We start from the raw sequence: 27,498 nt of genomic DNA, 5'->3' as shown, positions 1-27,498 counted from the left end.
TAATAATATTATAACGTAATAAAATTAATGTAGTAGAGCGCGCCCTCTGGTGGACAGACACCAACTTTGGAACTGGTTTGTGGAAACTTTCCAACATTCTTCAGGAGATGAAAAATAATAACCCCAATTAAGTGTGCCATCATATTAATCCTCTCCAAGCATGTGAGGACATTATGAATGTTTGTAGCAACAGGACCAGCTGCAGATTTGTCACAACAGCTGCTTGCCAATGGAAGGATGAAGTCTGGATGGAAATAGAAAGCAGCTTCACTTGTGTGCTCATTATCAATGACACAGCATCAGGTGTCACATTGTAACACATAAACATACCCGACTTTTCTCTAATGTGAAGGAAAAGTTGTCATGTTGGGAAGAAACCTACGCAAACCTAATTATTATTATCATATTTCAAGACCAAACGTAACTTCTAAAACAGAATGTTAAGTTCTGCTAATGACTCACATGTCATTTCCACTCTCTGGTCACCACTGTAAATACGGTAGAATAGACGTTATTTGTCCAACATTCTGAAGTTGTCGTGCACTTTTGACATGCAGTAACAAAAGTAGAATGTAATAAAAAAAAAACAATGAAAAGCTAAAAACGAAAAATAATACACATTGCACACAAAAGTATTGCATTATGTACAAATAAATGATAAAAACCAAACCACTGTTTAAACACCAATATTGCACACTGAGCCAACAAAAAAACAGATCACAGTAATGAATAAGTACAATATTTACAGTATAAACACTTTGTAGGATCATTCAACTGAATGGCAAAGACTACTTCCCGATGACGGCAGCACACCCGGGACAAACTGAAATTAACACATACTTGCAAATGAAAAAATATATGTAACAAGTGGACAGCACAGTTACTACCATCTGACTGTTAAATGTTGCATCCATCTATCTATATTTATATATATGCACATATATATATATATATATATATATATATATATATATATATATATATATATATATATATATATATATATATATATATATATATACATATGTGTGTGTGTATATATATATATGTATGTATGTATAAATATATATATATGTATAAATATATATATATATATATATATATATATATATATATATATACTGTGTATATATATATATATATATATATATATATATATATATATATATATATATATATATATATATATATATATATATATACACATATATATATTGTCGGAGGCAGATATTTACATATATCCGAATTTAAGTTGTACTTCGTCCGTTTCTTTGTCATATTTGAAAAGAGCTCGTCTTTTCCACTTCTTCTCTTGATGCTCTGTCAGCAAGCAAACTCTGTGTGTTAACCTTGAGTTCTTTGGAATGTATTATGGCTAGGGAGGTGGAAGGGAAGAGAGGTTTTTGGCGTTGGGAAGGGAGACCATTTTGGGTGTGCGGGATAGAAGGTTCTAGGGTTAGACTGGTCTCAATCTAAAATGTATATTGTCAGAGCTTTGAGAATATATACAACAAAATAGTGTGATGAATGTACTGTTGTCAACAATGAAATTGGCAGGTAGAGTTTAAAAAGAAAAAAAGAAAAAAGGAGAACGTTTGAAAAATAAGGGTTAAGAGGGAGTTTACAATACTCGAAAAGTCGTGAACTCAAACGTTTGGTAAATAAAGAAAAGTAACTGGAAGTTTTATGGTAAAGTTAAAAAGTTACTTAAATACACATGAAGTTTTACGAATAATCTTTGACTTAGGAGTATTGATTAACATTTAATGGGACAATTAATGCTGTGATTTTAAACGTGATATGCAAAATTGGACAGAGCAGGATGGTGGTATAGTAACAAGGAAACAACTACTTAAATTACAGATCGCTGAAGATGAAAAGTTAAAAGAACCAAAAGGTCAAAGATCAGCTAGCGTATATTCAGCAGTGGGTGACCTTGCTTTTGAGTACCAGCAGGTGGAGGAAAGAAACCTCAACAGACGTGTGACCAGACGGTTGGACTCGGGTGGTGGACACGGTGCTTTAAGGCCAAGACAGGGTGAAAACTGTTTCATCTGTGACCAGCCGGGTCACTGGCAACGTGAATGTCCTAACTCCTCTGAACGAGACAGGCTCCCAATTGCAGCCAAAACATCATACAGGCATGGCAAAGGACGCCCAAGGCAGAAGCCCCAGCAGGAAATACAGACAGGCCCCCTGCTGGACATAAGTGTCAACGGACAATGTTATCAGTTTGTGATTGACACTGGTGCCACCCACTCATTTCTGAATGCAGAGGTACCAAAGAAACTGTGTGCTTCCTTTTTGAAGGTCGAAGGCTTCGCTGAGGTCACAAGAATGTTACCGGTCACCAAACCTCTTCCGGTTCAGATTGCTGGACTCTCGCTGAAGCACCCCTTCGTGGTTGACCTGCACTAACCTTGCCTAATTGGTAATGACCTCCTTTACAGACTGTACCCTGACATTCGATATCGCACAGAAGGAACCTTCCTGGTGTTACCTGACGGCTCAACCACCAAGCTGCGACACCACTACCAAAGCTCCTCCATAAGCTCCTACCACAGCCTGAAACACCAGAAATGGCTGACATCTCCAACTGCTCTATCAGTGAAAACCCTGGCTGACTGAGATGCTTCCGTGTGTACCGCCACCCGACTCGCCTCATGTTCATGCCAGGAGGCCTTTGACTCCTTTATATTTATATATGTTGGAACTCAAGGTGTGGCTGCTCATGTTGACATATCTTTGCTACAACTAGCATAGTATAAGATGGACACAATTGCTGTCCCACATTGTTCCCTTGCTCTTTGCCCCGCCTACAAAACCAAAGACTTAGGTCCAATGATAAAATGCGGCGTAGTTGCCACTCATTGCACCGACACCCAAAACCACATTTTCCTCTTGTTTAAGTTTTCTGTTAAGCACATAGCTATGGGCTGCACTTTGGACACCCCGGCTGTAGGCTACGAGGAGCTAGCAGCTACACAACAGTTGAGCTAAAACGACACATTACATTTGAGCATATCAAAAAATTATAGTTGCTTATTATATACGCCATGACAGAAGTCTGATAGAATGTAGTCAGTAACAAACGTGTCCACATCATTCGACTTTCTACAACATGAGCTTGACTTAATTTGTTATTGTGGCCACCAGGAGTGGTGAAATGTCAAATTACTATTGCGAAAAGCATCCGCCATAAGGTTAGTGTTTTTCTAGTATTTGTGTCGATATAAATATAGGCATATTTTGAAGCTTTCACCATATTGAATAAGGTACATAAAATTTAGGATTTAGTTGAGTTTGAGTTATTTCTGATTTCGCTAAGGGGTCCCCTACCCTAATACCACCCTCCAGTGGTCCACAGACTGAAATGACTTTCATTGACCTCAAACATGACCTGTCCTCCGCCCCTGCTCTTGCTGTACTTGACTATTAGCTGACCTTTTTCTTAGATGTTTCTGAAAGTGATAGTATTACTGACAGTCTCTTTTTCAGAAACAGAAGGGGGAGGAGGTGAGGGTGGATTCAGACTTTTGGATTCAAACTCCGTACAACAAAATAGCTTTAACAATATTCCTGTGGGGAAGAAGTTATAACTAAATTGTTGTAAGTTTGTAAATTTAACTTGAAAATAACGATTTTGCACATCGATAGTAGTTTAGTAAATCAATTTGGAATATGAAGGAGGTGAGGGTGAACCGTGTATAGTTTTTGACTTCATTGATATGATCAATCCGGTGAAAGGGAAAAGATACTTGCTGACTTGTGTTGACAATCACAGAGGTTGGCCGGAAGCAACCCCAACCTCAAAAGAGGATGCAAAATCAGTAATTAAATGGCTTGTGAATGACCTAATTCCCCGACATGGTTTCCCCAAAAAGATTAGGTCAGACAAAACACCCATTTTAAAATTACTCACATAGCCTTGGTCGAAAATGCTCTTGGACTAGAACACAGGTTCGGTTTGGGGGTACCATCTTCAGTCCCAAGGTAAGGTTGAAAGGATGAACCAGAACATCAAAAACGAATTGGCTAAAATCTGTGCACAGACCAAATTGAATTGGATTGACATGTTGCAATTAGCGTTAATGATCATTCGAATGTCCGTGAATAAAACTGTTTTACCGCCCTTTGAGTTTTTCACCCTATGAACTGCATACAGGTCAGCCCCTTCCCAGGATCAACACCCCCCTGGAAGAAGGAATCAGCGTAAAACCAAAATGGTATTTTACACAAAATGCAGAATTTGTGTGCCAGTTCTTCTGTACAGATTCGAGGATGACAGCCCGCCACTCCAGATTCCCTTCCGTCCACTAAGAGGGTCAAGATCAAGGTCATCAAACGCAAGTTTACGGAGCCCAGGTCGTGGTACGGACGTCCTACGCCCTTCGACTAGCTGGTACAGGGGACACCTGGTACCACCTCTACCTCCGCACTCCCGCGGAGGAGCCTGCCACGGAAGGGGCCCAAAAGACGACGCTGAGAGACACCTCTCTCCGTTGAGCTGCCGTCTACCGTCGTGTAGATCTTCCAGATTTTCTACCTACAATACTCTGATCAACTTCAATATTGTATACCATTGATTGTGAGACCAGTCTATATGCTAGATGTTTCTTAGTTTTTCTTGCTTGCTTTCAGCATACTATTTGTGTCGTTACATTAAGTGAAAAGTTTGATGTTTATCCCTGTCTCGTTACCTGAATTACCCTGATTTTGATTTCTGAAAGGCAGGATGTTATACCGGGGCTTCACGGTGGCAGAGGGGTTAGTGCATCTGCCTCACAATACGAAGGTCCTGAGTAGTCTTGGGTTCAATCCCGGGCTCGGGATCTTTCTGTGTGGAGTTTGCATGTTCTCCCCGTGAATGCGTGGGTTCTCTCCGGGTACTCCGGCTTCCTCCCACTTCCAAAAACATGCACCTGGGGATAGGTTGATTGGCAACACTAAATTGGCCCTAGTGTGTGGATGTGAGTGTGCATGTTGTCTGTCTATCTGTGTTGGCCCTGCGATGAGGTGGCGACTTGTCCAGGGTGTACCCCGCCTTCCGCCCGGTTGTAGCTGAGATAGGCTCCAGCGCCCCCCGCGACCCCAAAAGAGAATAAGCGGTAGAAAATGGATGGATGGATGGAGGATGTTATACCCAGTAGGATTCCCTGACGGACTGGTGTTTGGGCTTGCTCTACTGACCTTGTGTCTCAATTCTTCCTTCCATACGAAAGTGACCGACAAGTGTCTTAGAACGTACGGCGGACTTGAAATAGACTTGGTCAAGGGGGACAGCAAGACTTACTTTTCTGACCTGTGTAGTGTGATTAAGTGCGAGGGGAAAATTAGTTCTTACCGTGCTAGTAACCTCCATCTTTGTTACGACTCAAACCTGAACTATTGGTGTCGGATGCGGACAACATACTCTGGTAAGTGGTGCCCCTTATGGAAGCAGGTAACCCACAACACAGGGCCCTTAGACTACCATGACCCTTAATATGCCAACATACCTCCACAATTCAAAGTTATTCTGAGAGGGATGACCTTTCAGAGGAACTTTGATCGGTCCCAGAACCCCCTTTCCCCTACAATTGCCAGAACAGGTGTTATACCTAGTCCCTTTTATGTTGTTTTGGGGGTTGACCAGACAGGTACAGACCCTAAAGGAATTATTAAAATTAATGTCCTTGAGAGGGCGTTAACTACCTCTGCCCCCTTGAAGACCTGGTAGCTTTGACCTTAGGAGCAGGTGCAGGCAACCTGTGGCTTAGGTGGACGTCCCTTTCCCCACACTTACCCCGCCCCTTTTAAGTTGACTGACACTAATGGCTCAAACTGTCTTATCTCCTTGTTTTCTGAACCCACACCGCCAGGTTGTGATTTGTTGGTTAGTGTGCACCCTCCTGTTGACAATTTCACCCGACTTCTTCCCTTTGTGGCAATTTACAGGACCCCCTTCATCCCCCTACAAATTGGGTGACATTACCCCCTCCTGGTGCACCACCCTGATAGATGGCTCAAGGATAGGCCCTTGGGCACGAGCTGACTTATTCTGGTATTGTGGGGAGCACAGATTTTACATTAGAATCCCGACGTCAGCCGTTGGGCTTTGTGCTATGGTTAGACTGGTGACCCCAGTCACCCTAGAGGGTACCAAATTAACACCCCTTGGAACTCCTGTTTCAGCGGCCTCTCTAACTTCCCGCAGAGGACGCCATGTTTTATCTCGGAGGAGTGTAACGGGCTCCTTTGATTTTATGAGAAACCCTGAGGGTGTTTACTTTGATGCAATTGGACAACCAAGGAGGGTCCCACCACAACATAAATTGTGGTTTGAATCCTGTGCAGGTTTCGAGAACCTTCCTATAAAGTTAAAAAGTTAAAGTACCAATGATTGTCACACACACACTAGGTGTGGCGAAATTATTCTCTGCATTTGACCCATCACCCTTGATCACCCCCTGGGAGGTGAGGGGAGCAGTGGGCAGCAGCGGTGGCTGCGCCCGGGAATCATTTTGGTGATTTAACCCCCAATTCCAACCCTTGATGCTGAGTGCCAAGCAGGGAGGTAATGGGTCCCATTTTTTTTTATAGTCTTTGGTATGACTCGGCCGGGATTTGAACTCCCAACCTACCGATCTCAGGACGGACACTCTAACCACTAGGCCACTGAGTAGGCATAATTGGTGCTATTTTCCCTGTGACTGCTACTAAAAATGTAGAACGCATTAACTATGTTTTTTATAATCTGTTGAGACTGACCAACCTGACTTGTGATGCTGTTGAGGGGCTTTCTGAACAACCTGGGTTTGCTATGTCACTGAAGGGGGTCAGGCAAAGTGGTGACTTTCGAGAAATGCAAGTTTCCTTCCCTGACAGTGACGACATTGACATAGATTCCATCCGTTTATCTCCCATGTAACTATGCTTTTAATTTTTACTAGCTTGCTCAAAGAGGGGCGTATTTTAGAAGTGTTGTACTAGTGATAAAGATCTTTTTAGAAGATCTGAAGGGGGAATTGTCAGAGGCAGATATTTACATATATCCGAATTTAAGTTGTACTTCATCCGTTTCTTTGTCATATTTGAAAACAGCTCGTCTTTTCCACTTCTTCTCTTGATGCTCTGTCAGCAAGCAAACTCTGTGTGTTAACCTTGAGTTCTTTGGAATGTATTATGGCTAGGGAGACGTTGTGCTTTTGTTATGGCTAGGGAGGTGGAAGGGAAGAGAGGTTTTGGCGTTGGGAAGGGAGACCATTTTGGGTGTGCGGGATAGAAGGTTCTAGGGTTAGACTGGTCTCAATCTAAAATGTATATTGTCAGAGCTTTGAGAATATATACAACAAAATACCTATTCTGTCTCTGGTGGTTTTTCAACCCAGCTTTAAGTGTCGGAAAGAACTTGGGAGCGAATTGTGACTTGAATTCCCTGGGAGGAACAACTGGTCCAAAACGCAACAATAAACATATATATATATACATAAATATATGTACACATAAATACATACATACATATATATATATATAAATGTATATATATACACACACACACACACACATATATATATATATATATATATATATATATATATATATATATACATAAACATATGTACACATAAATACATACATACATATATATATATATAAATATATATATGTATATATATACATATATATATATACACACATACATACATATATATATATAAATATATATATATATATATATACACACTATATATATATATATATATATATATATATATATATATATATATATATACATATATATATACAGATAAGTTGATTGGCAACACTAAATTGGCCCTAGTGTGTGGATGTGAGTGTGAATGTTGTCTGTCTATCTGTGTTGGCCCTGCGATGAGGTGGCGACTTGTCCAGGGTGTACCCCGCCTTCCGCCCGATTGTAGCTGAGATAGGCTCCAGCGCCCCTTGCGACCCCAAAGGGAATAAGCGGTAGAAAATGGATGGATGGGCATATATATATATACATATATATATATATATATATATATACATATATACATAAATATATGTACACATAAATACATACATATATATGTATATATAAATATATATATATACATAAATATATGTACACATAAATACATACATATATATATACATATATATATATATATATATATATATATATATATATATATATATATATATATATATATATATATATATATTATATACACACACATATTGTCACGGCCAGGGCGCATTCCAATGCGCCCTCATCTTTGTGTCCTGATGAGCGCACCGCGGGCCACACCCACAGGCTCTCTCTCTCCACTGCGGGAGTGCGTCCTCGCGCCTGCAGACAATCTGCAATCAACGCACCTGCCCTTGATGAGCGAGCTGCCTTCATAAGCCGGCACAACCTGCCATGCCCCGCCGGAATATAATCTTCTGTTGGCGTACAACCTCCGTTCCCGTGTTGACGTTGCTGCGTGTCTCATCATTCCTCGTCGTCGTTCCCCTGCTTCCCGGACTGCCTTTTCGATCTCGACCTCCCACTTGGACACGGATCTCTTGACGCCTCTCTCTCACCCTGGATCATCTGCCTGCCCAACGAACTGTCTTCCTGCCTTGTCCCTCCTCTCGCCCAACACAACACTAGGTAACACACACTACAGCTAATCACACACATAGCCACACACCACATACACTTTTGGATCTAGTTCACACTCCATTTCTTTAGTTTATATTATTATTGTTTGATTATTATATATATGGTGAATATACAAACCCAGTTTCCATATGAGTTGGGAAATTGTGTTAGATGTAAATATAAACGGAATGCAATGATTTGCAAATCATTTTCAACCCATATTCAGTTGAATATGCTACAAAGACAACATATTTGATGTTCAAACTGATAAACATTTTTTTTTTTGCAAATAATCATTAACTTTTGAATTTGATGCCAGCAACATGTGACAAAGCGTTGGGAAAGGTGGCAATAAATACTGATAAAGTTGAGGAATGCTCATCAAACACTTATTTGGAACATCCCACAGGTGAACAGGCAAATTGGGCACAGGTGGGTGCCATGATTGGGTATAAAAGTAGATTCCATGAAATGCTCAGTCATTCACAAACAAGGATGGGGCGAGGGTCACCACTTTGTCAACAAATGTGTGAGCAAATTGTTGAACAGTTTAAGAAAAACCTTTCTCAACTAGCTATTGCAAGGAATTTAGGGATTTCACCATCTACGGTCCGTAATATCATCAAAGGGTTCAGAGAATCTGGAGAAATCACTTAACGTAAGCAGCTAAGCCTGTGACCTTCGATCCCTCAGGCTGTACTGCATCAACAAGCGACATCAGTGTGAAAAGGATATCACCACACGGGCTCAGGAACACTTCAGAAACCGTCTGTCAGTATTTACAGTTGGTCGCTACATCTGTAAGTGCAAGTTAAAACTCTCCTACGCAAGGCGAAAACCGTTTATCAACAACACCCAGAAACGCAGTCGGCTTCGCTGGGCCTGAGCTCATCTAAGATGGACTGATACAAAGTGGAAAAGTGTTCTGTGGGTAACCCCCTCCCTAGAGGTTGGGGTTACCCACATATGCGGTCCTCTCCAAGGTTTCTCATAGTCATTCACATCGACGTCCCACTGGGGTGAGTTTTTCCTTGCCCTTAAGTGGGCTCTGTACCGAGGATGTCGTTGTGGCTTGTGCAGCCCTTTGAGACACTTGTGATTTAGGGCTATATAAATAAACATTGATTGATTGATTGATATTGTATAAAAACAATATACTAGAACATAGTACAAACAAGTACAGTAGTTTTATGAAGTAATGTAATAATAATGTACTTACCTTGGAGAGTGGGCTTCCACTGTATCTCCTTCCAACTGTTTCCCCGTCAAACACACCATCAGCAGCTTCTCCATATTTTCATGGATAAATGTTCAGATACCACATTTACGTCCTTGGCTGGCATTATGGACTCACTCTGCTTCAGTATGGTGCAGACGAGCAGAACTGCTTCACCAAGTCAGCTAGCTGCACGCTCTGTCGTCTTGTTGATGATTTATTTCCTTAATTCCATGAATATCATCCACTTCTTCTTAGTACTGTCCTTCACACTCCCTTTATTCACAAGCATGTAGTTGTGGTCGACGCCCTTTTTATCGACACAAGTAGAACCCAGGAGGCAAACAGAAGTTGTTTTTATTCATTTAAAATCAAATCTATTGGTATTACGAACAATTTACCGATGTACAAATCCCAAAACCAGTGAAGTAGGCACGTTGTGTAAATCATAAATAAAAACAGAATACAATGATTTGCAAATCATTTTCAACCTATATTCAATTGAATATAGGATGAAGATACTTAACGTTCGAACAGAAAAAGGTTGTTATTTTTTTGCAAATATTAGCTCATTTGGAATTTGATGCCTGTGACATGTTTCAAAAAAGCTGGCACAAGTGGCCAAAAAGACTGAGAAAATTGAGGAACGCTCATCAAACACTTATTTGGAACATCCCACAGGCTAATTGGGAACAGGTGGGTGCCATGATTGGGTATAAAAGCAGCTTCCATGAAATGCTCAGTCATTCACAAACAAGGATAGGGCGAGGGTCACCACTTTGTCAACAAATGCGTGAGAAAATTGTCCAACAGTTTAAGAACAACATTTCTTAACAAGCTATCACAAGGAATTTAGGGATTTCACCATCTACGGTCAGTAATATCATCAAAAGGTTCAGAGAATCTGGAGAAATCACTGCACGTAAGCGATGATATTACAGACCATCGATCCTTCAGGCATCAAAAAACACCATTTGTGTGTAAAGGATATCACCACATGGGCTCAAGAACATTCAGGAAAACTACTGTCAGTAATTACAGTTCGTTGCAACATCTGTAAGTGCAAGTTATAACTCTACTATGCAAAGCGAAAGCCATTTATCAACAACACCCAGAAACGCCGCCGGCTTCGCTGAGCCAGAGCTCATGTAAGATGGACTGATGCAAAGTGGAAAAGTGTTCTGTGGCCTGACAAGTCCACATTTCAAATTTTTTTTGGAAACTGTGGACGTTGTGTCCTCTGGAACAAAGAGGAAAATAACCATCCGGATTGTTATAGGCGCAAAGTACAAAAGTCAGCATCTGTGATTGTATGGGGGTGTATTAGAGCCCAAGGCATGGGGAACTTACACATCTTTGATGGCACCATTAATGCTGAAAGGTACATACAGGTTTTGGAGCAACATATGTTGACACCCAAGCAACGTTGTCATGGACACCCCTGCTTATTTCAGCAAGACGATGCCAAGCCATGTGTTACAACAGCATGGCTTCATAGTAAAAGAGTGCGGCTCCTAGACTGGCCTGCCTGTAGTCCAGACCTGTCCCCCATTGAAAATGTGTGGCGCAATATGAAGAAGATAAAATAAAATACCACAACGGAGACCTCGGACTGTTGAACAACTTAAGCTGTACATCAAGCAAGAATGGGAAATAATTTCACCTGATATTTGCAAAAAAAAAATTAAGTTTCTCAGATTTAACATTAAATATTGTGTCTTTGCAGTCTGTTAAATTGAATATAAGTTGAAAAGGATTTGCAAATCATTGTATTCTGTTTTTATTTACCATTTACACAACGTGCCAACTTCACTGGTTTTGGGTTTTGTAAATAACCATCAAACAGTAGTGAGTAGGAGTGGGTAAAAACATATATTTTCAAATGAATCGCGATTCTTATTTGCAACAACTCTTAATCAATTCCAATAAAATATTAAAGCTGCAAGCAGCGATGGACGGGACCGACTTTGACGGCACGTAAAATCCAAACCGGAGCAGTAATTAAAATTCTTTCATCAACTTTTAATCAGAAGGGTTCAATCTCTCTCCTGTGCTAATTTGAAGCCGACACGACAAACGCCCTCAGAGGAGATAATGTTTGAAAAAAGATAACTGTTTTTACTAAACTTTTGTTTTGAAGGGGGAATTGCAAACTTGCTGTTGATTTTTGCTGGGGGTTGTCAATAAATGAAATGTAGGTCTAAGTGAGACCTACATAGAGGTTTTTGTTTCATTGTTTCCTACTGGAAGTTACAGGCAGTTTTGTCTGTGTTTTCTTCCTAGGAGCAGTTTTGTTTGTGTTTTCTTCCTAGGGGGCGCTAGAGCGCAATTTTGAGTTTTGGGGTTAGGTTTTTTTATTAGATTGCAATTTTCGCCAGTCCTGATGTGTGTGTCCAGTTTGGTGATTTTTGAAGCATGTTAAGGGGGTCAAATTACAGCTCAAAGAGGCAAAGGTGACTTATTTTACAAAACTCTTGTACTGAAGGGGGAATTGCAAATTTCCTGTTGATTTTTGCTAAAGGATGTCAGTGTATGAAATCTAGGTCTAAGTGAGACCTTCATAGAGGTTTTTGTTTCATGTCTCTACGACAGGCAGTTTTGTCTGTGTTTTCTTCCTCGGGGGCGCTAGAGCGCAATTTTGAGTTTTGGGGTTTTCGCCAGTCCTGATGTGTGTGTCAAATTTGGTGAGTTTTGAAGCATGTTAAGGGGGTCAAATTACAGCTCAAAGAGGCGGCGGTATAATAAAGAAAGAATAAAACCTTACAATTACAATAGGGTCCTCTGTCCCAAAGGGACATTCGGTCCCTAAAAATAAAACACATTTTCAATTAAATGTTGGGTAAAATTTTATTAAACAAAAGTAGTTTTATTTTAAGTAAAATAAAAATGTTATAAGAGCTGTTTGTTTATTTTATGGAAGAATGTAGTTAATCATAGAACTGGCACCCAATGTTATTAAAAAAGTATCGATTTTGAATCGGGAATCGATTACCCCCACGAATCGAATCGCTGCCCAAAGATTCAGAGCCCTAATCCAGTAGTGAGTATACAATAAGGAACAAAGTGTAATGAATTTTGGACTTTAATTGCCTCAATTTGATGCAAACATCTCTTCACATAAGGCATTGTCATAAAATACACAATAAATGCGTTGGTGAAACTCCTATTCAAGTGTTTTAATGTAAATATGTGAATAAATCCACTCACTTGCACCCCCATGTGGCACATTTGATACACTTCTCTTGTACGTGACACCTTGGTATGTATTGTCAAATATGATTTCAGACCAGAAATAGAAGAATGTTGGTGATACGTGACATATAAAGTTCAGCTTGCTGACAATCAGTAGTATTTGACATTTGGGAGCACACACAACATTTCAAAGAGGAGGTTGGCAGCTGTCAGGGCAGTGTTTCCTGTCGGAGGGGGAAACACAACATTTACTAAAATAACACTTCTAAATAAAACAACTATAATCCATATTTGATCAACCACAATCTCTTTTATGCAACAGGTGCATGTTCTTGAACAGGGGTGTCCTCTTCTATAAGCTACCAGTCTCTAATTTGCACCATATTAAAAAAAAACAGTCAAGCTGCATTTGAAGTATGATCAGTGGTCATCCTGCAGCTTTATCTAGCTCTGCATGCACTATAAAATGTTAGATGTGCCACCAGCTGTTGTTTACAATCAACATGTTGGCTCAGCACTTATCTTCTTAACACTATTATGGCATCCTCATGGAAGGACATTTTGTCCTGCTTGTATCGCACATGATATCACCAGTGTTTCCCACAGGACAGGCATCTATTTGTGGTGGTGTGGTCAGGGGGCGGGGGGTGACGGCGGCAGCGGCGATGACCAAGAAGAACGCGGAGTTGGAATATAAGTACAACACTTTATGTACATATTTAGCTCATTAAAATTACCGACAGGAAGGCGAGAAACACTTTATTTCAACAGACTCTGGCGCCGTACCTGTCGTCAAAACTCCAAAGACCGACTGCACAGTTGCGCTAACAAAATAAGAGTCTCAGAAAGCTGGCGTGCACAAGCTAGCAAGCTACGGAGTTTGCCGACAATGTATTTCTTGTAAAGTGTATACAAAGGAGTACAGAAGCTGGACAAATAAGATGGCAAAAACCAACCACTTTCATGTGGTATTGGACAGAAAGGAGGACTTTTTTTCTCCTCCATTCGAAAATGCGGACGTTATCAGCACCACTGTCTGATTCCTATCAATGCAAGTCATCACAATCAGGTAATACACCAACTTATATTCTTGTCTTCATGAAAGAAAGGAATCTATATGTGTTAAACATGCTTGTATTATTTTTAAATACCTTTAACTTGTTAACAATATTAACTATGTGTGTTAAACATGCTTGTATTATCTTTAAACACCTTTAACTTGTTAACAATATTAACTATATGTGTTAAACATGCTTGTATTGTCATTAAACACCTTTAACTTGTTAACAATATTAACTATATGTATTAAACATACTTGTATTATCATTAAACACCTTTAATTTATTAACAATATGTGTTAAACATGCTTGTATTATCTTTAAACACCTTTAACTTGTTAACAATATTAACTATATGTATTAAACATACTTGTATTATCATTAAACACCTTTAATTTATTAACAATATTAACTATATGTGTTAAACATGCTTGCATTATCATTAAACACCTTTAACTTGTTAACAAAAACATATATTTCATAAATAAGTAAATATAAATTATATATATATGAATGAGGTAGATCCCCACGACTTGATCAAATGAAAAGTAGCTCGCCTGCAGAAAAAGTGTGAGCACCCCTGAGTTACACCCATCTGAACAGGTCAGCCACCTGTTTAAAGCCCGATCACAGTTGAAATCTTGAAATGAAGGGCCTTTAATGACCAAAACATTAACCTGGACAACATTTCAACAGCTGGTTGGCTCAGATTTCATTCTTTTCATTGCATTCACATGCTGCAGTGGACAGTGGACAATTTAGCTTCATTATTAATGCAGTATCTGAAGCACCGTCTCCACGTGTGTTTATTGACAACGGGGTTATAACCTGGACACGTTAGCTCGTCGGTATGGTAACACGTGACGTGACAACAGCGGCGGTGTTAATGAAGCAGCGTCAGGCTGCTCACCGTGAGTGAAACGCTCGGTGAAATCGAGGATTAATGTTAAATATATGACGAGCCGCGAGCGATGCAGCTATAACTTATCTACCTACAACCTATATTACCCTCGTATTTTGATCCGGTCGGTCCGTTCTTTTACTCCGCCGTCTTCTTCTTCTTCTTCTTCTGGCCCACCAGGTGAATTAAGTGCTATTGGCGGAGTTACAATGCATAGTAGGCTACCGCCACCTACTGCACCGGAGTTGTAACTACAAGGTACATTCACAGACAGAGTCCCATTGCTTTTATGAGCGGTCGAGCGAGTCAAAAGCCGAAAAATCCATTTGTGGCGGACGTAATTCTTTCGTGGCAGGCCGCCACAAATAAATGAATGTGTGGGAAACACTGTATCACACACAAGTAGACAAGCTGCAGGACTGCTTGCATTGCACATGATATCACACACAAGTAAACACGCTGCAGGACTGCTTGTATTGCACATGATATCACACACAAGTAAGCACCCTGCAGGACTGCTTGTATCGCACATGATATCACACACAAGTAAACACGCTGCAGGACTGCTTGTATCGCACCTGATATCACACACAAGTAAACACACTGCAGGACTGCTTGTATTGCACATGACATCACACACAAGTAGACAACTGCAGGACTGCTTGTATTGCACATGATATCACACACAAGTAGACAACTGCAGGACTGCTTGTATCGCATATGATATCACACACAAGCAGACAAGCTGCAGGACTGCTTGTATCGCACCTGATATCAGACACAAGTAAACACGCTGCAGGACTGCTTGTATCGCACATGACATCACACACAAGTAGACAAGCTGCAGGACTGCTTGCATCGCACATGATATCACACACAAGTAAACACGCTGCAGGACTGCTTGTATCGCACCTGATATCACACACAAGTAAACACGCTGCAGGACTGCTTGTATTGCACATGACATCACACACAAGTAGACAACTGCAGGACTGCTTGTATTGCACATGATATCACACACAAGTAAACACGCTGCAGGCCTGCTTGTATCGCACATGATATCACACACAAGTAGACAAGCTGCAGGACTGCTTGTATCGCACATGATATCACACACAAGTAAGCACCCTGCATGACTGCTTGTATCTCACCTGATATCACACACAAGTAAACACGCTGCAGGACTGCTTGTATCACACATGATATCACACACAAGTAAACACGCTGCAGGACTGCTAGTATCGCACACGATGTCACACGCAAATAAACACGCAGCAGGACTGCTTGTGTTGCACGTGATATCACAAACAAGTAAACACGCTGCAGGAACTGCTTGTATCGCCAACTGTTTGCATGCTAACAGTTAGCATGCGTCAATCCCCAAGATATATGACTGCGAGGTGTACAATGGCAACATTTGCTCTAAAAGTTAGCATGCTAAAGGCCTACTGAAATGCGATTTTCTAATTTAAACGGGGATAGCAGGTCCATTCTATGTGTCATACTTGATCATTTCGCGATATTGCCATATTTTTTCTGAAAGGATTTAGTAGAGAACATCGACGATAAAGTTCGCAACTTTTGGTCGCTGATAAAAAAGCCTTGCCTGTACCGGAAGTAGCAGACGATATGCGCGTGACGTCACAGGTTGTGGAGCTCCTCACATCTGCACATTGTTTACAATCATGGCCACCAGCAGCGAGAGCGATTCGGACCGAGAAAGCGACGATTTCCCCATTAATTTGAGCGAGGATGAAAGATTTGTGGATGAGGAAAGTGAGAGTGAAGGACTAGAGGACAGTGGGAGCAATTCAGATAGGGAAGATGCTGTGAGAGGCGGGTGGGACCTGATATTCAGCTGGGAATGACTAAAACAGTAAATAAACACAAGACATATATATACCCTATTAGCCACAACACAACCAGGCTTATATTTAATATGCCACAAATTAATCCCGCATAACAAACACCTCCCCCCCTCCCGTCCATATAACCCGCCAATACAACTCAAACACCTGCACAACACACTCAATCCCACAGCCCAAAGTACCGTTCACCTCCCCAAAGTTCATACAGCACATATATTTCCCCAAAGTCCCCAAAGTTACGTACGTGACATGCACATAGCGGCACGCACGTACGGGCAAGCGATCAAATGTTTGGAAGCCGCAGCTGCATGCGTACTCACGGTACCGCGTCTGCGCATCCAACTCAAAATCCTCCTGGTAAGAGTCTCTGTAGTCCCAGTTCTCCACTGGCCAATGGTAAAGCTTGACTGTCATCTTTCGGGAATGTAAACAATGAAACACCGGCTGTGTTTGTGTTGCTGCAGCCGCCCGCAATACACCGCTTCCCACCTACAGCTTTCTTCTTTGCTGTCTCCATTGTTCATTGAACAAATTGCAAAAGATTCACCAACACAGATGTCCAGAATACTGTGGAATTTTGCGATGAAAACAGACGACTTAATAGCTGGCCACCATGCTGTCCCAAAATGTCCTCTACAATCCGTGACGTCACGCGCTGACGTCATCATACCGAGACGTTTTCAGCAGGATATTTTGCGCGAAATTTAAAATTGCATTTTAGTAAGCTAACCCGGCCGTATTGGCATGTGTTGCAATGTTAAGATTTCATCATTGATATATAAACTATCCGACTGCGTGGTCGGTAGTAGTGGGTTTCAGTAGGCCTCTAATGTTAGTATGTTTACAGTTAACATGTGTCACGTACCAAGTTATATGACACTGAGGTGTATGGCTGAATAATAGGCCTAAAAAGTTAGCATGCTACTAGTAGCATATGTACCATACCAGTGTATGACTCTGAGGTGTATGGCTGAAATATAAGTCTAAAAAGTTAGCATGATAACGTTACCATGTTAAAGGTAGTATATGTTCCCATTGTGTGGAGTTTTTTCTTGCCCTGATGTGGGCCGAGGATGTCATTGTGGCTTGTGCAGCCCTTTGAGACACTTGTGATTAAGGGCTATATTGACTGATTGATTGATTGATGATAAGTACCATACCAGTATATGACTCTGCAATGTATGGCTAAAAAAATGGGCTTAAAAAGTTAGCATGCTAATGGTAGCATGCTAGTAGTTAATGCACATCAGGTACCAAGTTATATCACTCTTAGGTGTACGACGGCGTAGTTTGCTAAAAATGTTAGCATGCTAATGTTAACAAGCTAGCATGCTAATGTTAGCATCCATCTTGCATAAACTACAAGTAATAGCACAATATCAAAATCAAGTACCTGTTGTATCGTAGGGCGGAGACACTTCAACCAGGTCACAACCCACCAGGCTGAGTCCACGGCAGCCGCGAATGATCTCCACCCCCTGGATCCACACGACACGTGAAAAGGGTCTGCTCGCTGATACGCGACGACCTCGTGATATCGCGACAACTCGTGTACCTGTATGGGGGTGAGCCCGGCGATCTCAGGTGTTCCTGTTCCGGGTGCAAAGCCCGGGTCGAGAGCGTCGATGTCGAAACTGAGGTAGACGGGGCCGCTGCCGACTTGACCCCTGACCTCAGCCATTAAAGGCGCCAGGGATTTGAACCAGCACTCCTCCGCTTGCACCACACGAAACCCCTAAAAAATCATTCCTGCTTGTTTAAAACCAATTGGCAGCGATTAGCGGAGCGACGGATCATACACTGAGGTATGACTTATGGAAAAAGAAGCACATGAAGATGGACGAGATCCAGAAGGTAACCTGTGCTCGACTCCACTCGTACGCGTCGGCCGAGTAGCCCGAACCTCGCAGGCCGATCTGCACCACTCGCTTGCAGTCCAGCAGGCCCTCGTCCACGCATCGTCTAAAGGGCGTCCCATGGCCGATCTTTTCCCCCAGGACCACATCGCTGGTATCAGAGTGAGCGTCCACGTGGATCAGCCCCACTGGGCCGTACCTGTTTGTAAAGTACACGGTAGAAAAGTACAAACCCCGTTTCCATATGAGTTGGGAAATTGTGTTAGATGTAAATATAAACGGAATACAATGATTTGCAAATCATTTTCAACCCATATTCAGTTGAATATGCTACAAAGACAACATATTTGATGTTCAAACTGATAAACTTTTTTTTTTTTTTTTTTTTTAAATCATTAACTTTAGAATTTGTTGCCAGCAACACGTGACAAAGAAGTTGGGAAAGGTGGCAATAAATACTGATAAAGTTGAGGAATGCTCATCAAACACTTATTTGGAACATCCCACAGGTGAACAGGCAAATTGGGAACAGGTGGGAGCCATGATTGGGTATAAAAGTAGATTCCATGAAATGCTCAGTCATTCACAAACAAGGATGGGGCGAGGGTCACCACTTTGTCAACAAATGCGTGAGCTTATTGTTGAACAGTTTAAGAAAAAAGTCTGTCGTCTCCTGATCTCTACTTTTGCAGACGCTAGTTTGGCTTCGCTAGCTTCTTGCTCCAGTCTGTATATTATTTTATAAAAGTACTCTTTTGTCTCTGCTTAACTGCCTTGTAACATAATAATGTTAATAATAATAATAATGGTATTCATATAGTGCAGGGATGTCCAAACTGAAAAGTCAAATATGCAGCTGCCATTTTGATATTTTTTTATTTTGTAAAAAATGCTAAAAACCTAAATGATATATATACATTTAAAAATATAACTTTGTATTATAGGTTACATAATTATTTTTTATACCATACCGATATTGGAGCCCTGAGTATTAGTCGATACAATATAAGCACAAATGATAATAATTGTTGTGCCGACACTTAGCGGTTACAATAATTTATTAAGCTCATGACGTCGTAAGTGGAGTGATGCGGACACGTTTGTTATTGGATACAATTGTAATACGGTACGCTTCTGTCTGCCTTGGGGACTTTAAATCTGTATTTAATATTTGTTTATATTGACAAGTGTCATGTTTTAACGGCATTATTGTTCAATTGAGGACACTATAGCTTGTGCTAATCCGATACTTGCTATTTGGCTTTTATCAGATCGATATGCGATATCAATATCATATCGAGACAGCATTAGTTATTAGTATCAAAAAATTTAATTTTTTTCTCACTACATGATGTCGTTTTGCTCTTTTTTCTTGCATTGTTACTTGTTTTGTTTGATTTTACTTCAACAATATACTGCGGGACAACAAAACTGAAACTGTGGGCCCCGAAAGGCTCCAGGGCCACACTTTGGACACCTCTGATATGCCGCCTTTTTTGACACTTAAAGCACATTTACAGTAAAAAGCCATTATAATAATATAACAAGATAATACTTACTTTTCAGCAACGGCTTGCAAGATCGGATATGTAATTGTGTGATCCCCACCTATGGAAAACCAAAAACACAAATATTGACACAATATTCGAAAAAGGAGGAGTTTTTGAAAGTGTGGCACAATTAGTTTCACACAGAAAACATGCAAACCCCAAAACCAGTGAGGTTGGCATGTTGTGTAAATTGTAAATAAAAACAAAATACAATCATTTGCAAATCCTTTTCAACCTATATTCAATTGAATGGACTGCAAAGACAAGATACTTAATGTTCGTACTGGAAAACTTTGTTATTATTAGCTCATTTGGAATGTAATGCCTGCAATATGTTTCAAAAAAGGTGAATGGCAAAAAAGACTGAGAAAGTTGAGGAATCAATCAATCAATCAATCAATGTTTATTTATATAGCCCTAAATCACAAGTGTCTCAAAGGGCTGCACAAGCCACAACGACATCCTCGGTACAAAGCCCACATACGGGCAAGGAAAAACTCACCCCAGTGGGACGTCGATGTGAATGACTATGAGAAACCTTGGAGAGGACCGCATATGTGGGTAACCCCCCCCTCTAGGGGAGACCGAAAGCAATGGATGTCGAGTGGGTCTGACATAATATTGTGAGAGTCCAGTCCATAGTGGATCCAACATAATAGTAAGAGTCCAGTCCATAGTGGGGCCAGCAGGACACCATCCCGAGCGGAGACAGGTCAGCAGCGCAGAGATGTTCCCAGCCGATGCACAGGCGAGCGGTCCACCCTGGGTCCCGACTCTGGACAGCCAGCACTTCATCCATGGCCACCGGACCTGTGCCCCCCCCCCTCCACAAGGAAAAGGGGAGCAGAGGAGAAAAGAAAAGAAACGGCAGATCAACTGGTCTAACAGGGGGGCTATTTAAAGGCTAGAGTATACAAATGAGTTTTAAGATGGGACTTAAATGCTTCTACTGAGGTAGCATCTCTAATTGTTACCTCATCAAACACTTATTTGGAACATCCCACAAGTGAACAGGCTAATTGGGAACAGGTGGGTGCCATGATTGGGTATAAAAGCAGCTTCCAGGAAATGCTCAGTCATTCACAAACAAGGATGGGGCGAGGGTCACCACTTTGTCAACAAATGCGTGAACAAATTTTCCAACAATTTAAGAACAACATTTCTCAATGAGCTATCGCAAGGAATTTAGGGATTTCACCATCTACGGTATGTAAGATCATCAAAAGGTTTAGAAAATCTGTAAAAATCCCTGCACGTAAGCGATGATATTACGGACCTTCGATTCCTCAGGCAGTACTGCATCAAAAAGCAACATCAGTGCGTAAAGGATATCACCACATGGGCTCAGGAACACCTCAGAAAACCACTGTCAGTAACTACAGTTGGTCCCTACGGCGTGGCGAAGTTGGGAGAGTGGCCGTGCCAGCAATCTGAGGGTTACTGGTTCAATCCCCACCTTCTACCATCCTAGTCACGTCCGTTGTGTCCTTGAGCAAGACACTTCACCCTTGCTCCTGATGGGCCTGGTTAGCGCCGTGCATGGCAGCTCCCGCCATCAGTGTGTGAATGTGTGTGTGTGAATGGGTGAATGTGGAATTAGTGTCAAAGCGCTTTGAGTTACTTAAAAAAGGTAGAAAAGCGCTATACAAGTACAACCCATTTACCATTTACCTACGTCTGTAAGTGCAAGTTAAAACTCTACTATGCAAAGCTAATGCCATTTATCAACAACACCCAGAAGCGCGGCCGGCTTCGTTGGGCCCAAGCTCATGTAAGATGGACTGATACAAAGTGGAAAAGTGTTCTGTGGTCTGACGAGTCCACATTTCAAATTGTTTTTGGAAACTGTGGATGTTGTTATAGGCGCAAAGTTCAAAAGTCAGCATCTGTGATAGTATGGGGGTGTATTAGTGCCCAAGGCATGAGTAACTTACACATCTGTGAAAGCACCATTAATGCTGAAAGGTACATACAGGTTTTGGCGCAACATATGTTGCCATCCAAGCAACGTTACTATGGACGCCCCTGCTTATTTCAGCAAGACAATGCCAAGCCACGTGTTACAACAGCGTGGCTTCATAGTAAAAGAGTGCGGGTACTAGACTGGCCTGCCTGTAGTCCAGACCTGTCTCCCATTGAAAATGTGTGGCATATTCTGAAGCGTAAAATACGACAATGGAGACTCCGGACTGTTGAACAACTTAAGCTGTAAATCAAGCAAGAATGGGAAATAATTCCTCCTGAAAAGCTTTAAAAATTGGTCTCCTCAGTTCCTGAACTTTTACTGAGTGTTGTTAAAAGGAAAGGCCGTGTAACACAGTGGTAAAAATGCCCCTGTGCCAACTTTTCTGCAATTTGTTGCTGCCATTAAATTCTAAGGTAATGATTATTTGAAAAAAAAATTTAGTTTCTCAGTCGAATATTATATATCTTGTCTTTGGAGTCTATTCAACTGAATATAAGTTGAAAAGGATTTGCAAATCATTGTATTCTGTTTTTAATTACCATTTACACAACGTACCAACTTCACTGGTTTTGGGTTTTGTAATTTGTATGAATAAAAAAATAATATTAAAAAAATGTAATTCTCTTATTTGCCACAAAAAACATTATGTTACAAATATTTGAAAAAACTGATGTTAACTTAGCAGGTTCCAAGAAGACATTTTTCTTATTTTTTCTCAAGCCACTAGGACGTGGCTTGAGAAAAAGTCTTATTAAAAGCTTTGAATTTTTTTGGTGGGTTCCGGATGCCACAAAGACACACTCGCCCATGGTGAGAGGGATGCAGCCCGAGGACACGACGTCTCTGTAGGCGTCCCTGATGCGCCTGCACGTGTCCTTCAGGTCGTACACGTTGACGTTGACGTCTCCGATGTCTGCCACCACCAGGGACTCGAAAGGAGCGGCGCGGGTGCCGGCGTTATAGGCCCTCAGCATGGACGATTCCACTCGGATCTGCCGGGGACCAAACCTGACCAGAGAGTCCGTTATTCAGGTACATGGGAAACATGATCATGTTTCATAAGCTGTGATACACCACAGGGGAAGTGTTCACAAAAATATGATGACAATGTCAATACAAATATTGATAGGTTCAAAAGTGCTAAACCAAAGCTAATTTTTTTGCCGCCCGCGACACAATGGCTGGCATTCTAATATTAACATGCTATCTTATTTGCTAGGTTTACAGATATACACCTCGGCGTCAAATATTTGGTCATGTAACGAATGATACCTGTTAGCAAGCTAACGTTAGTATGCTAGCTTTTTTTTTTAGGCTAATTTGTAGGTTTACACATCAGTCATATTTTGGTACTTGATGCATGCTAACGTTAGCAGGCTAGCATTTTAAACACCTTTTTCAGGTACACACCTCAGAGTAATATATATTGGTACTTTACGCATGTTACAGTTAGCATTTAATCATGATAATATTAGAATGCTAGCTTTTTTAGACACTATAAATTTCAGACTATAAGCCACTACATGTTTTCCTACGCTTTGATTCTGCAGCTTATAAAACGGTGCAGCTAACTGATGGATTTTTCTTCTAATGCAAATAGTTTTCATAAAACACATGCAGACACTTAAACTTCTAGTCGTCCATAGCGTTTCTACTTGTATGGATTCTTCTTTCATCACTCCAAGCAACATTTATAAGTTTTACAATATAACTAAAACAATTATTACTTACTAAAGCGTCCCATGTGTGATGGCTGTAGGAGTGTTTTCATGCATATTTGTACTCGCTATCGTAATGTAACCAAGCTGGCATCGTTAGCATTAGCTAATATGCTAACACGTTCACGAGTGTCTGTGTTAGTATTATTAGCTTATAATGGCATTATTTTTGTATTGTTTCCGTTTCACAAATTCCTCAGTAAATTCACCAAAACGTCACCGTGGAGTTACCGAGTCTGTTTAGCTTATTGGAGAGCTAGCTTGCGTAGCTCGTGGGTCCATGACGATGACTTCTGTTTTGTTTGATCAGCCGTTTTACTGCCCTGTTACAGACTCCGTTTGGAAACAATTAAGGTATGTAAATAAACATTTACAAAATCTTTTTGTGTAAATAACTCATTTGACAATATTTGCAAACATATTTTTTTCTTCTAAAATGTAGTTAGCAATGTAAGGTAATTTAGCAGGTATACACCTCAGTGTCATATATTTTGGTAATTCACTAATGCAAACTGTAAGCATGTTAATGTTAGCATAGTACTGGTCGCATGCTAGATAATTTTTCTCATTTTGCTCCTATTTTGCTTGTTGCAATCTGGCCAGAATGCTAACTGTTAGCATTTCAGCTCAGCTCTTTAAAAATCACAAGAAATGTCTACTGATATTGCATGTTCTAGTTATTAGAACTTGCAATTTTTTTTTTTTTTAATTAATAAATATATTTATTTTTAGGTAAGATAAACATGGATGGCTCCATGAGCTGGGCAAACGCCTGGAGATGCCCTACGTCAACAACACGGTCGGCGGCCCGTCAGTGCGCAGCTCGTACATCGCCGCCCTCAGCAGCCTGACCAGCGTCGGCTTTGGCAACGTGTGCGCCAAACACGGACGCCGAGAAGATCTTCTCCATCTGCACCATGCTCATCGGTGGTATGCCGGACGCCTCGCATGGAACAACGTGATTGGGCAGGCACGCTGTTTATATCGTGGGAAAGCGGACGTGAAAAAAGGCTGTCCTAACTCAGGTCCGCATGGAGCTGGAGGGGGCGTGGCTTCCAGCTCCGGCTGAAAATCGGGAGATTTTCGGGAGAATATTTGTCCCGGGAAGTTTTCGGGAGAGGTGCTGAATTTCGGGAGTCTCCCGGAAAATTTGGGAGGGTTGGCAAGTATGTTTTAATGAATACTTAGGCCTACTACGCTACTGTGTTTTCATGTTGGTCATTATGGTGGTACTTGGAGAGACAAGTGTTTTCTAAAGTGTTTTTAAAGGCGTTATTGATTTAGCTACATTACACCGTGTGGGCCAAAATTTAAAACTGAACAAAGCCGCGGGCCAAGGTTGAACATATTAAGCTTTTAACAGGTACCCAAACAAGTTTTGCATTGAATATTGAACAAGCAAGGCTTATACAACTTTATAGTGACATGCAAAATCGAGTTTCAAATAATAATAATAATAATAATGAAAAAATATCAATGGCATATCAAATACAATTTAAATACAAATTGAATGCCTCTTTTCTATTTGCAGCCTTCTGAGGTAAATATCAACATTAACTTTTTCCACAGGCTAATAAATTTTAAAATAAAATAACAATGAATAAACCAACCATTCAGGACTTTAAACTGCTCAGTTTGCAACACACTGATCTAATCTGATGTGCCCAAGCCAGATACCTGCCATCTTTTCTTGGATGCTAGTTCATTAATGTCGGGGCTCAGGCTTTGAGCTGAGGCAACCTTCATTATCGAACGAAGGTGTTCATCAGTCATTACATCTCGTAGTCCACCTGGACCACAGTCTTGGGGGCGTGCCTTAAAGGCACTGCCTTTAACGTCCTCTACGAGCTGTCGTCACATCCGCTTTTCATCCATTCTAACAACGTGCCGGCCCAGTCACAAGATATGTGCGGCTTCTGTACGCACACACACGTGAATGCAATCCATACTTGATCAACAGCGATACAGGTTACACTGAGGGTGGCTGTATAAAGAACTTTAACACTGTTAGAAATATGCGCCACACTGTGAATCCACACCAAACAAGAATGACAAACACATTTCGGGAGAACACCCGCACTGTAACACAACAGAACAAATACCCAGAACCCTTTTCAGCACTAACTCTTCCGAGACGCTACAAAATACACCCCCGCTACCACCAAACCCCCCGCAACCTCCCCCCCCCACACACACCTTGTAGCGTCCCGGAAGAGTTAGTGATGCAAAGGGTTCTGGGTATTTGTTCTGTTGTGTTTATGTTGTGTTACGGTGCGGATATTCTCCCGAAATGTGTTTGTCATTCTTGTTTGGTGTGGGTTCACAGTGTGACGCATATTTGCAACGGTGGTAAAGATGTTTTATACGGCCACCCTCAGTGTAACCTGTATCGCTGTTGATCAAGTATGGATTGCATTCACGTGTGTGTGCGTACAGAAGCCGCACATATCTTGTGACTGGGCCGGCACGTTGTTAGAATGGATGAAAAGCGGACGTGACGACAGCTCGTAGAGGACGTTAAAGGCAGTGCCTTTAAGGCACGCCCCCAAGACTGTGGTCCAGAAGCCGCACATAGTATGTGACTGGGCCAGCACTCGGACTGGATGAAAAGCGGACGTGACGATTTTCGGGAGGGGCACTGAAATTTGGGAGTCTCCCGGGAGGGTTGGCAAGTATGAGAATTAGCGGTGAATGCGGTGTTACCGCGGCACCGCCACTATGTAATCGGCGGGCCAGCTCTAGTGTTAATTTGATATCGCCTAAAGGGCCAAGTGAAGTTACACGGCGGGCCAATTTTGGCCCGCGGACCAGAGTTTGACACCCATGCTGTAAATGATATACATTATCTCAAAGAACTAGACAAATGAAAAGTGTCAACATTTTGGTTTAAGAATAGATTATGAGCACAAAAATCTGGTATCGGCGGTATGTCAGTATCGATCCGCCATCGTTACCTAATCAATATTAATTGAACAAATGCAGCATTATACGCCCCATGTTGTTTATTAACAATACATGTTGCTGTTGCGTTAATGGTAATATGATATCGGCACCTGGCTCCTGGTCTGTTGGAGGTTCCAGTATCGATAGGGACGCCAATGAAGGCGGCATCCAGGCCCGCCATTTTGTTCGTGTAAGGCAGTTTGGCCATCGTTGGGATCCCGGAAACTCTCGCCACGAACTCGGCGCTCGGTGGAACATTGAAGCTTTTACCGGAGTTTGGTCTGCTGGGGTTCGGACGTAAACGTTCACAAACAGACGGCCGAAGTGGCCGAGAGAAGAAGAAGAGGCGTGAGGTCGACCTCGAAGAAAACACAACTTTGTTCCACATGTCGCTGTTCTAATCTCACCCTCACAAAGTTGACCTTTACACGGACGCCGTGGGCTCAAATATGTGGCACTATTCCAGCGGCTATGAATAAAGTTTTGATTTTATACAATAATGTAAATATACTGTGCATTACATAAATTATGATTTTAGATAATGTGTGCATCGTGTGTAATAATAATTGTAAGCGACAAGAGTTGTCTGTCGACTTGT

General features: G+C 41.3%; 1 protein-coding gene across 1 annotated transcript; it reads right to left on the bottom strand.

The window, feature by feature from the left end:
• Positions 1–12,914: 12,914 nt before the first annotated feature.
• agmat (agmatinase (putative)) lies at positions 12,915–27,493 on the bottom strand. The gene is made up of 7 exons (XM_061972091.2): positions 27,011–27,493; positions 23,045–23,247; positions 20,283–20,331; positions 18,727–18,922; positions 18,423–18,602; positions 18,261–18,345; positions 12,915–13,264 (listed from the first exon to the last, which is right to left on the bottom strand). Exons 1-7 carry the CDS (start codon positions 27,286–27,288, stop codon positions 13,191–13,193), a joined length of 1,065 nt encoding a protein of 354 aa, XP_061828075.1. The 5' UTR covers positions 27,289–27,493; the 3' UTR covers positions 12,915–13,190.
• Positions 27,494–27,498: the final 5 nt, after the last annotated feature.

The sequence above is a fragment of the Nerophis lumbriciformis genome, linkage group LG01 (assembly GCF_033978685.3).
Source record: "Nerophis lumbriciformis linkage group LG01, RoL_Nlum_v2.1, whole genome shotgun sequence".
In the NCBI taxonomy this organism is placed as follows: domain Eukaryota; kingdom Metazoa; phylum Chordata; class Actinopteri; order Syngnathiformes; family Syngnathidae; genus Nerophis; species Nerophis lumbriciformis.
The sequence above is the reverse complement of the archived record's forward strand: the minus strand, read 5'-3'. Positions and strand labels throughout refer to the sequence as shown.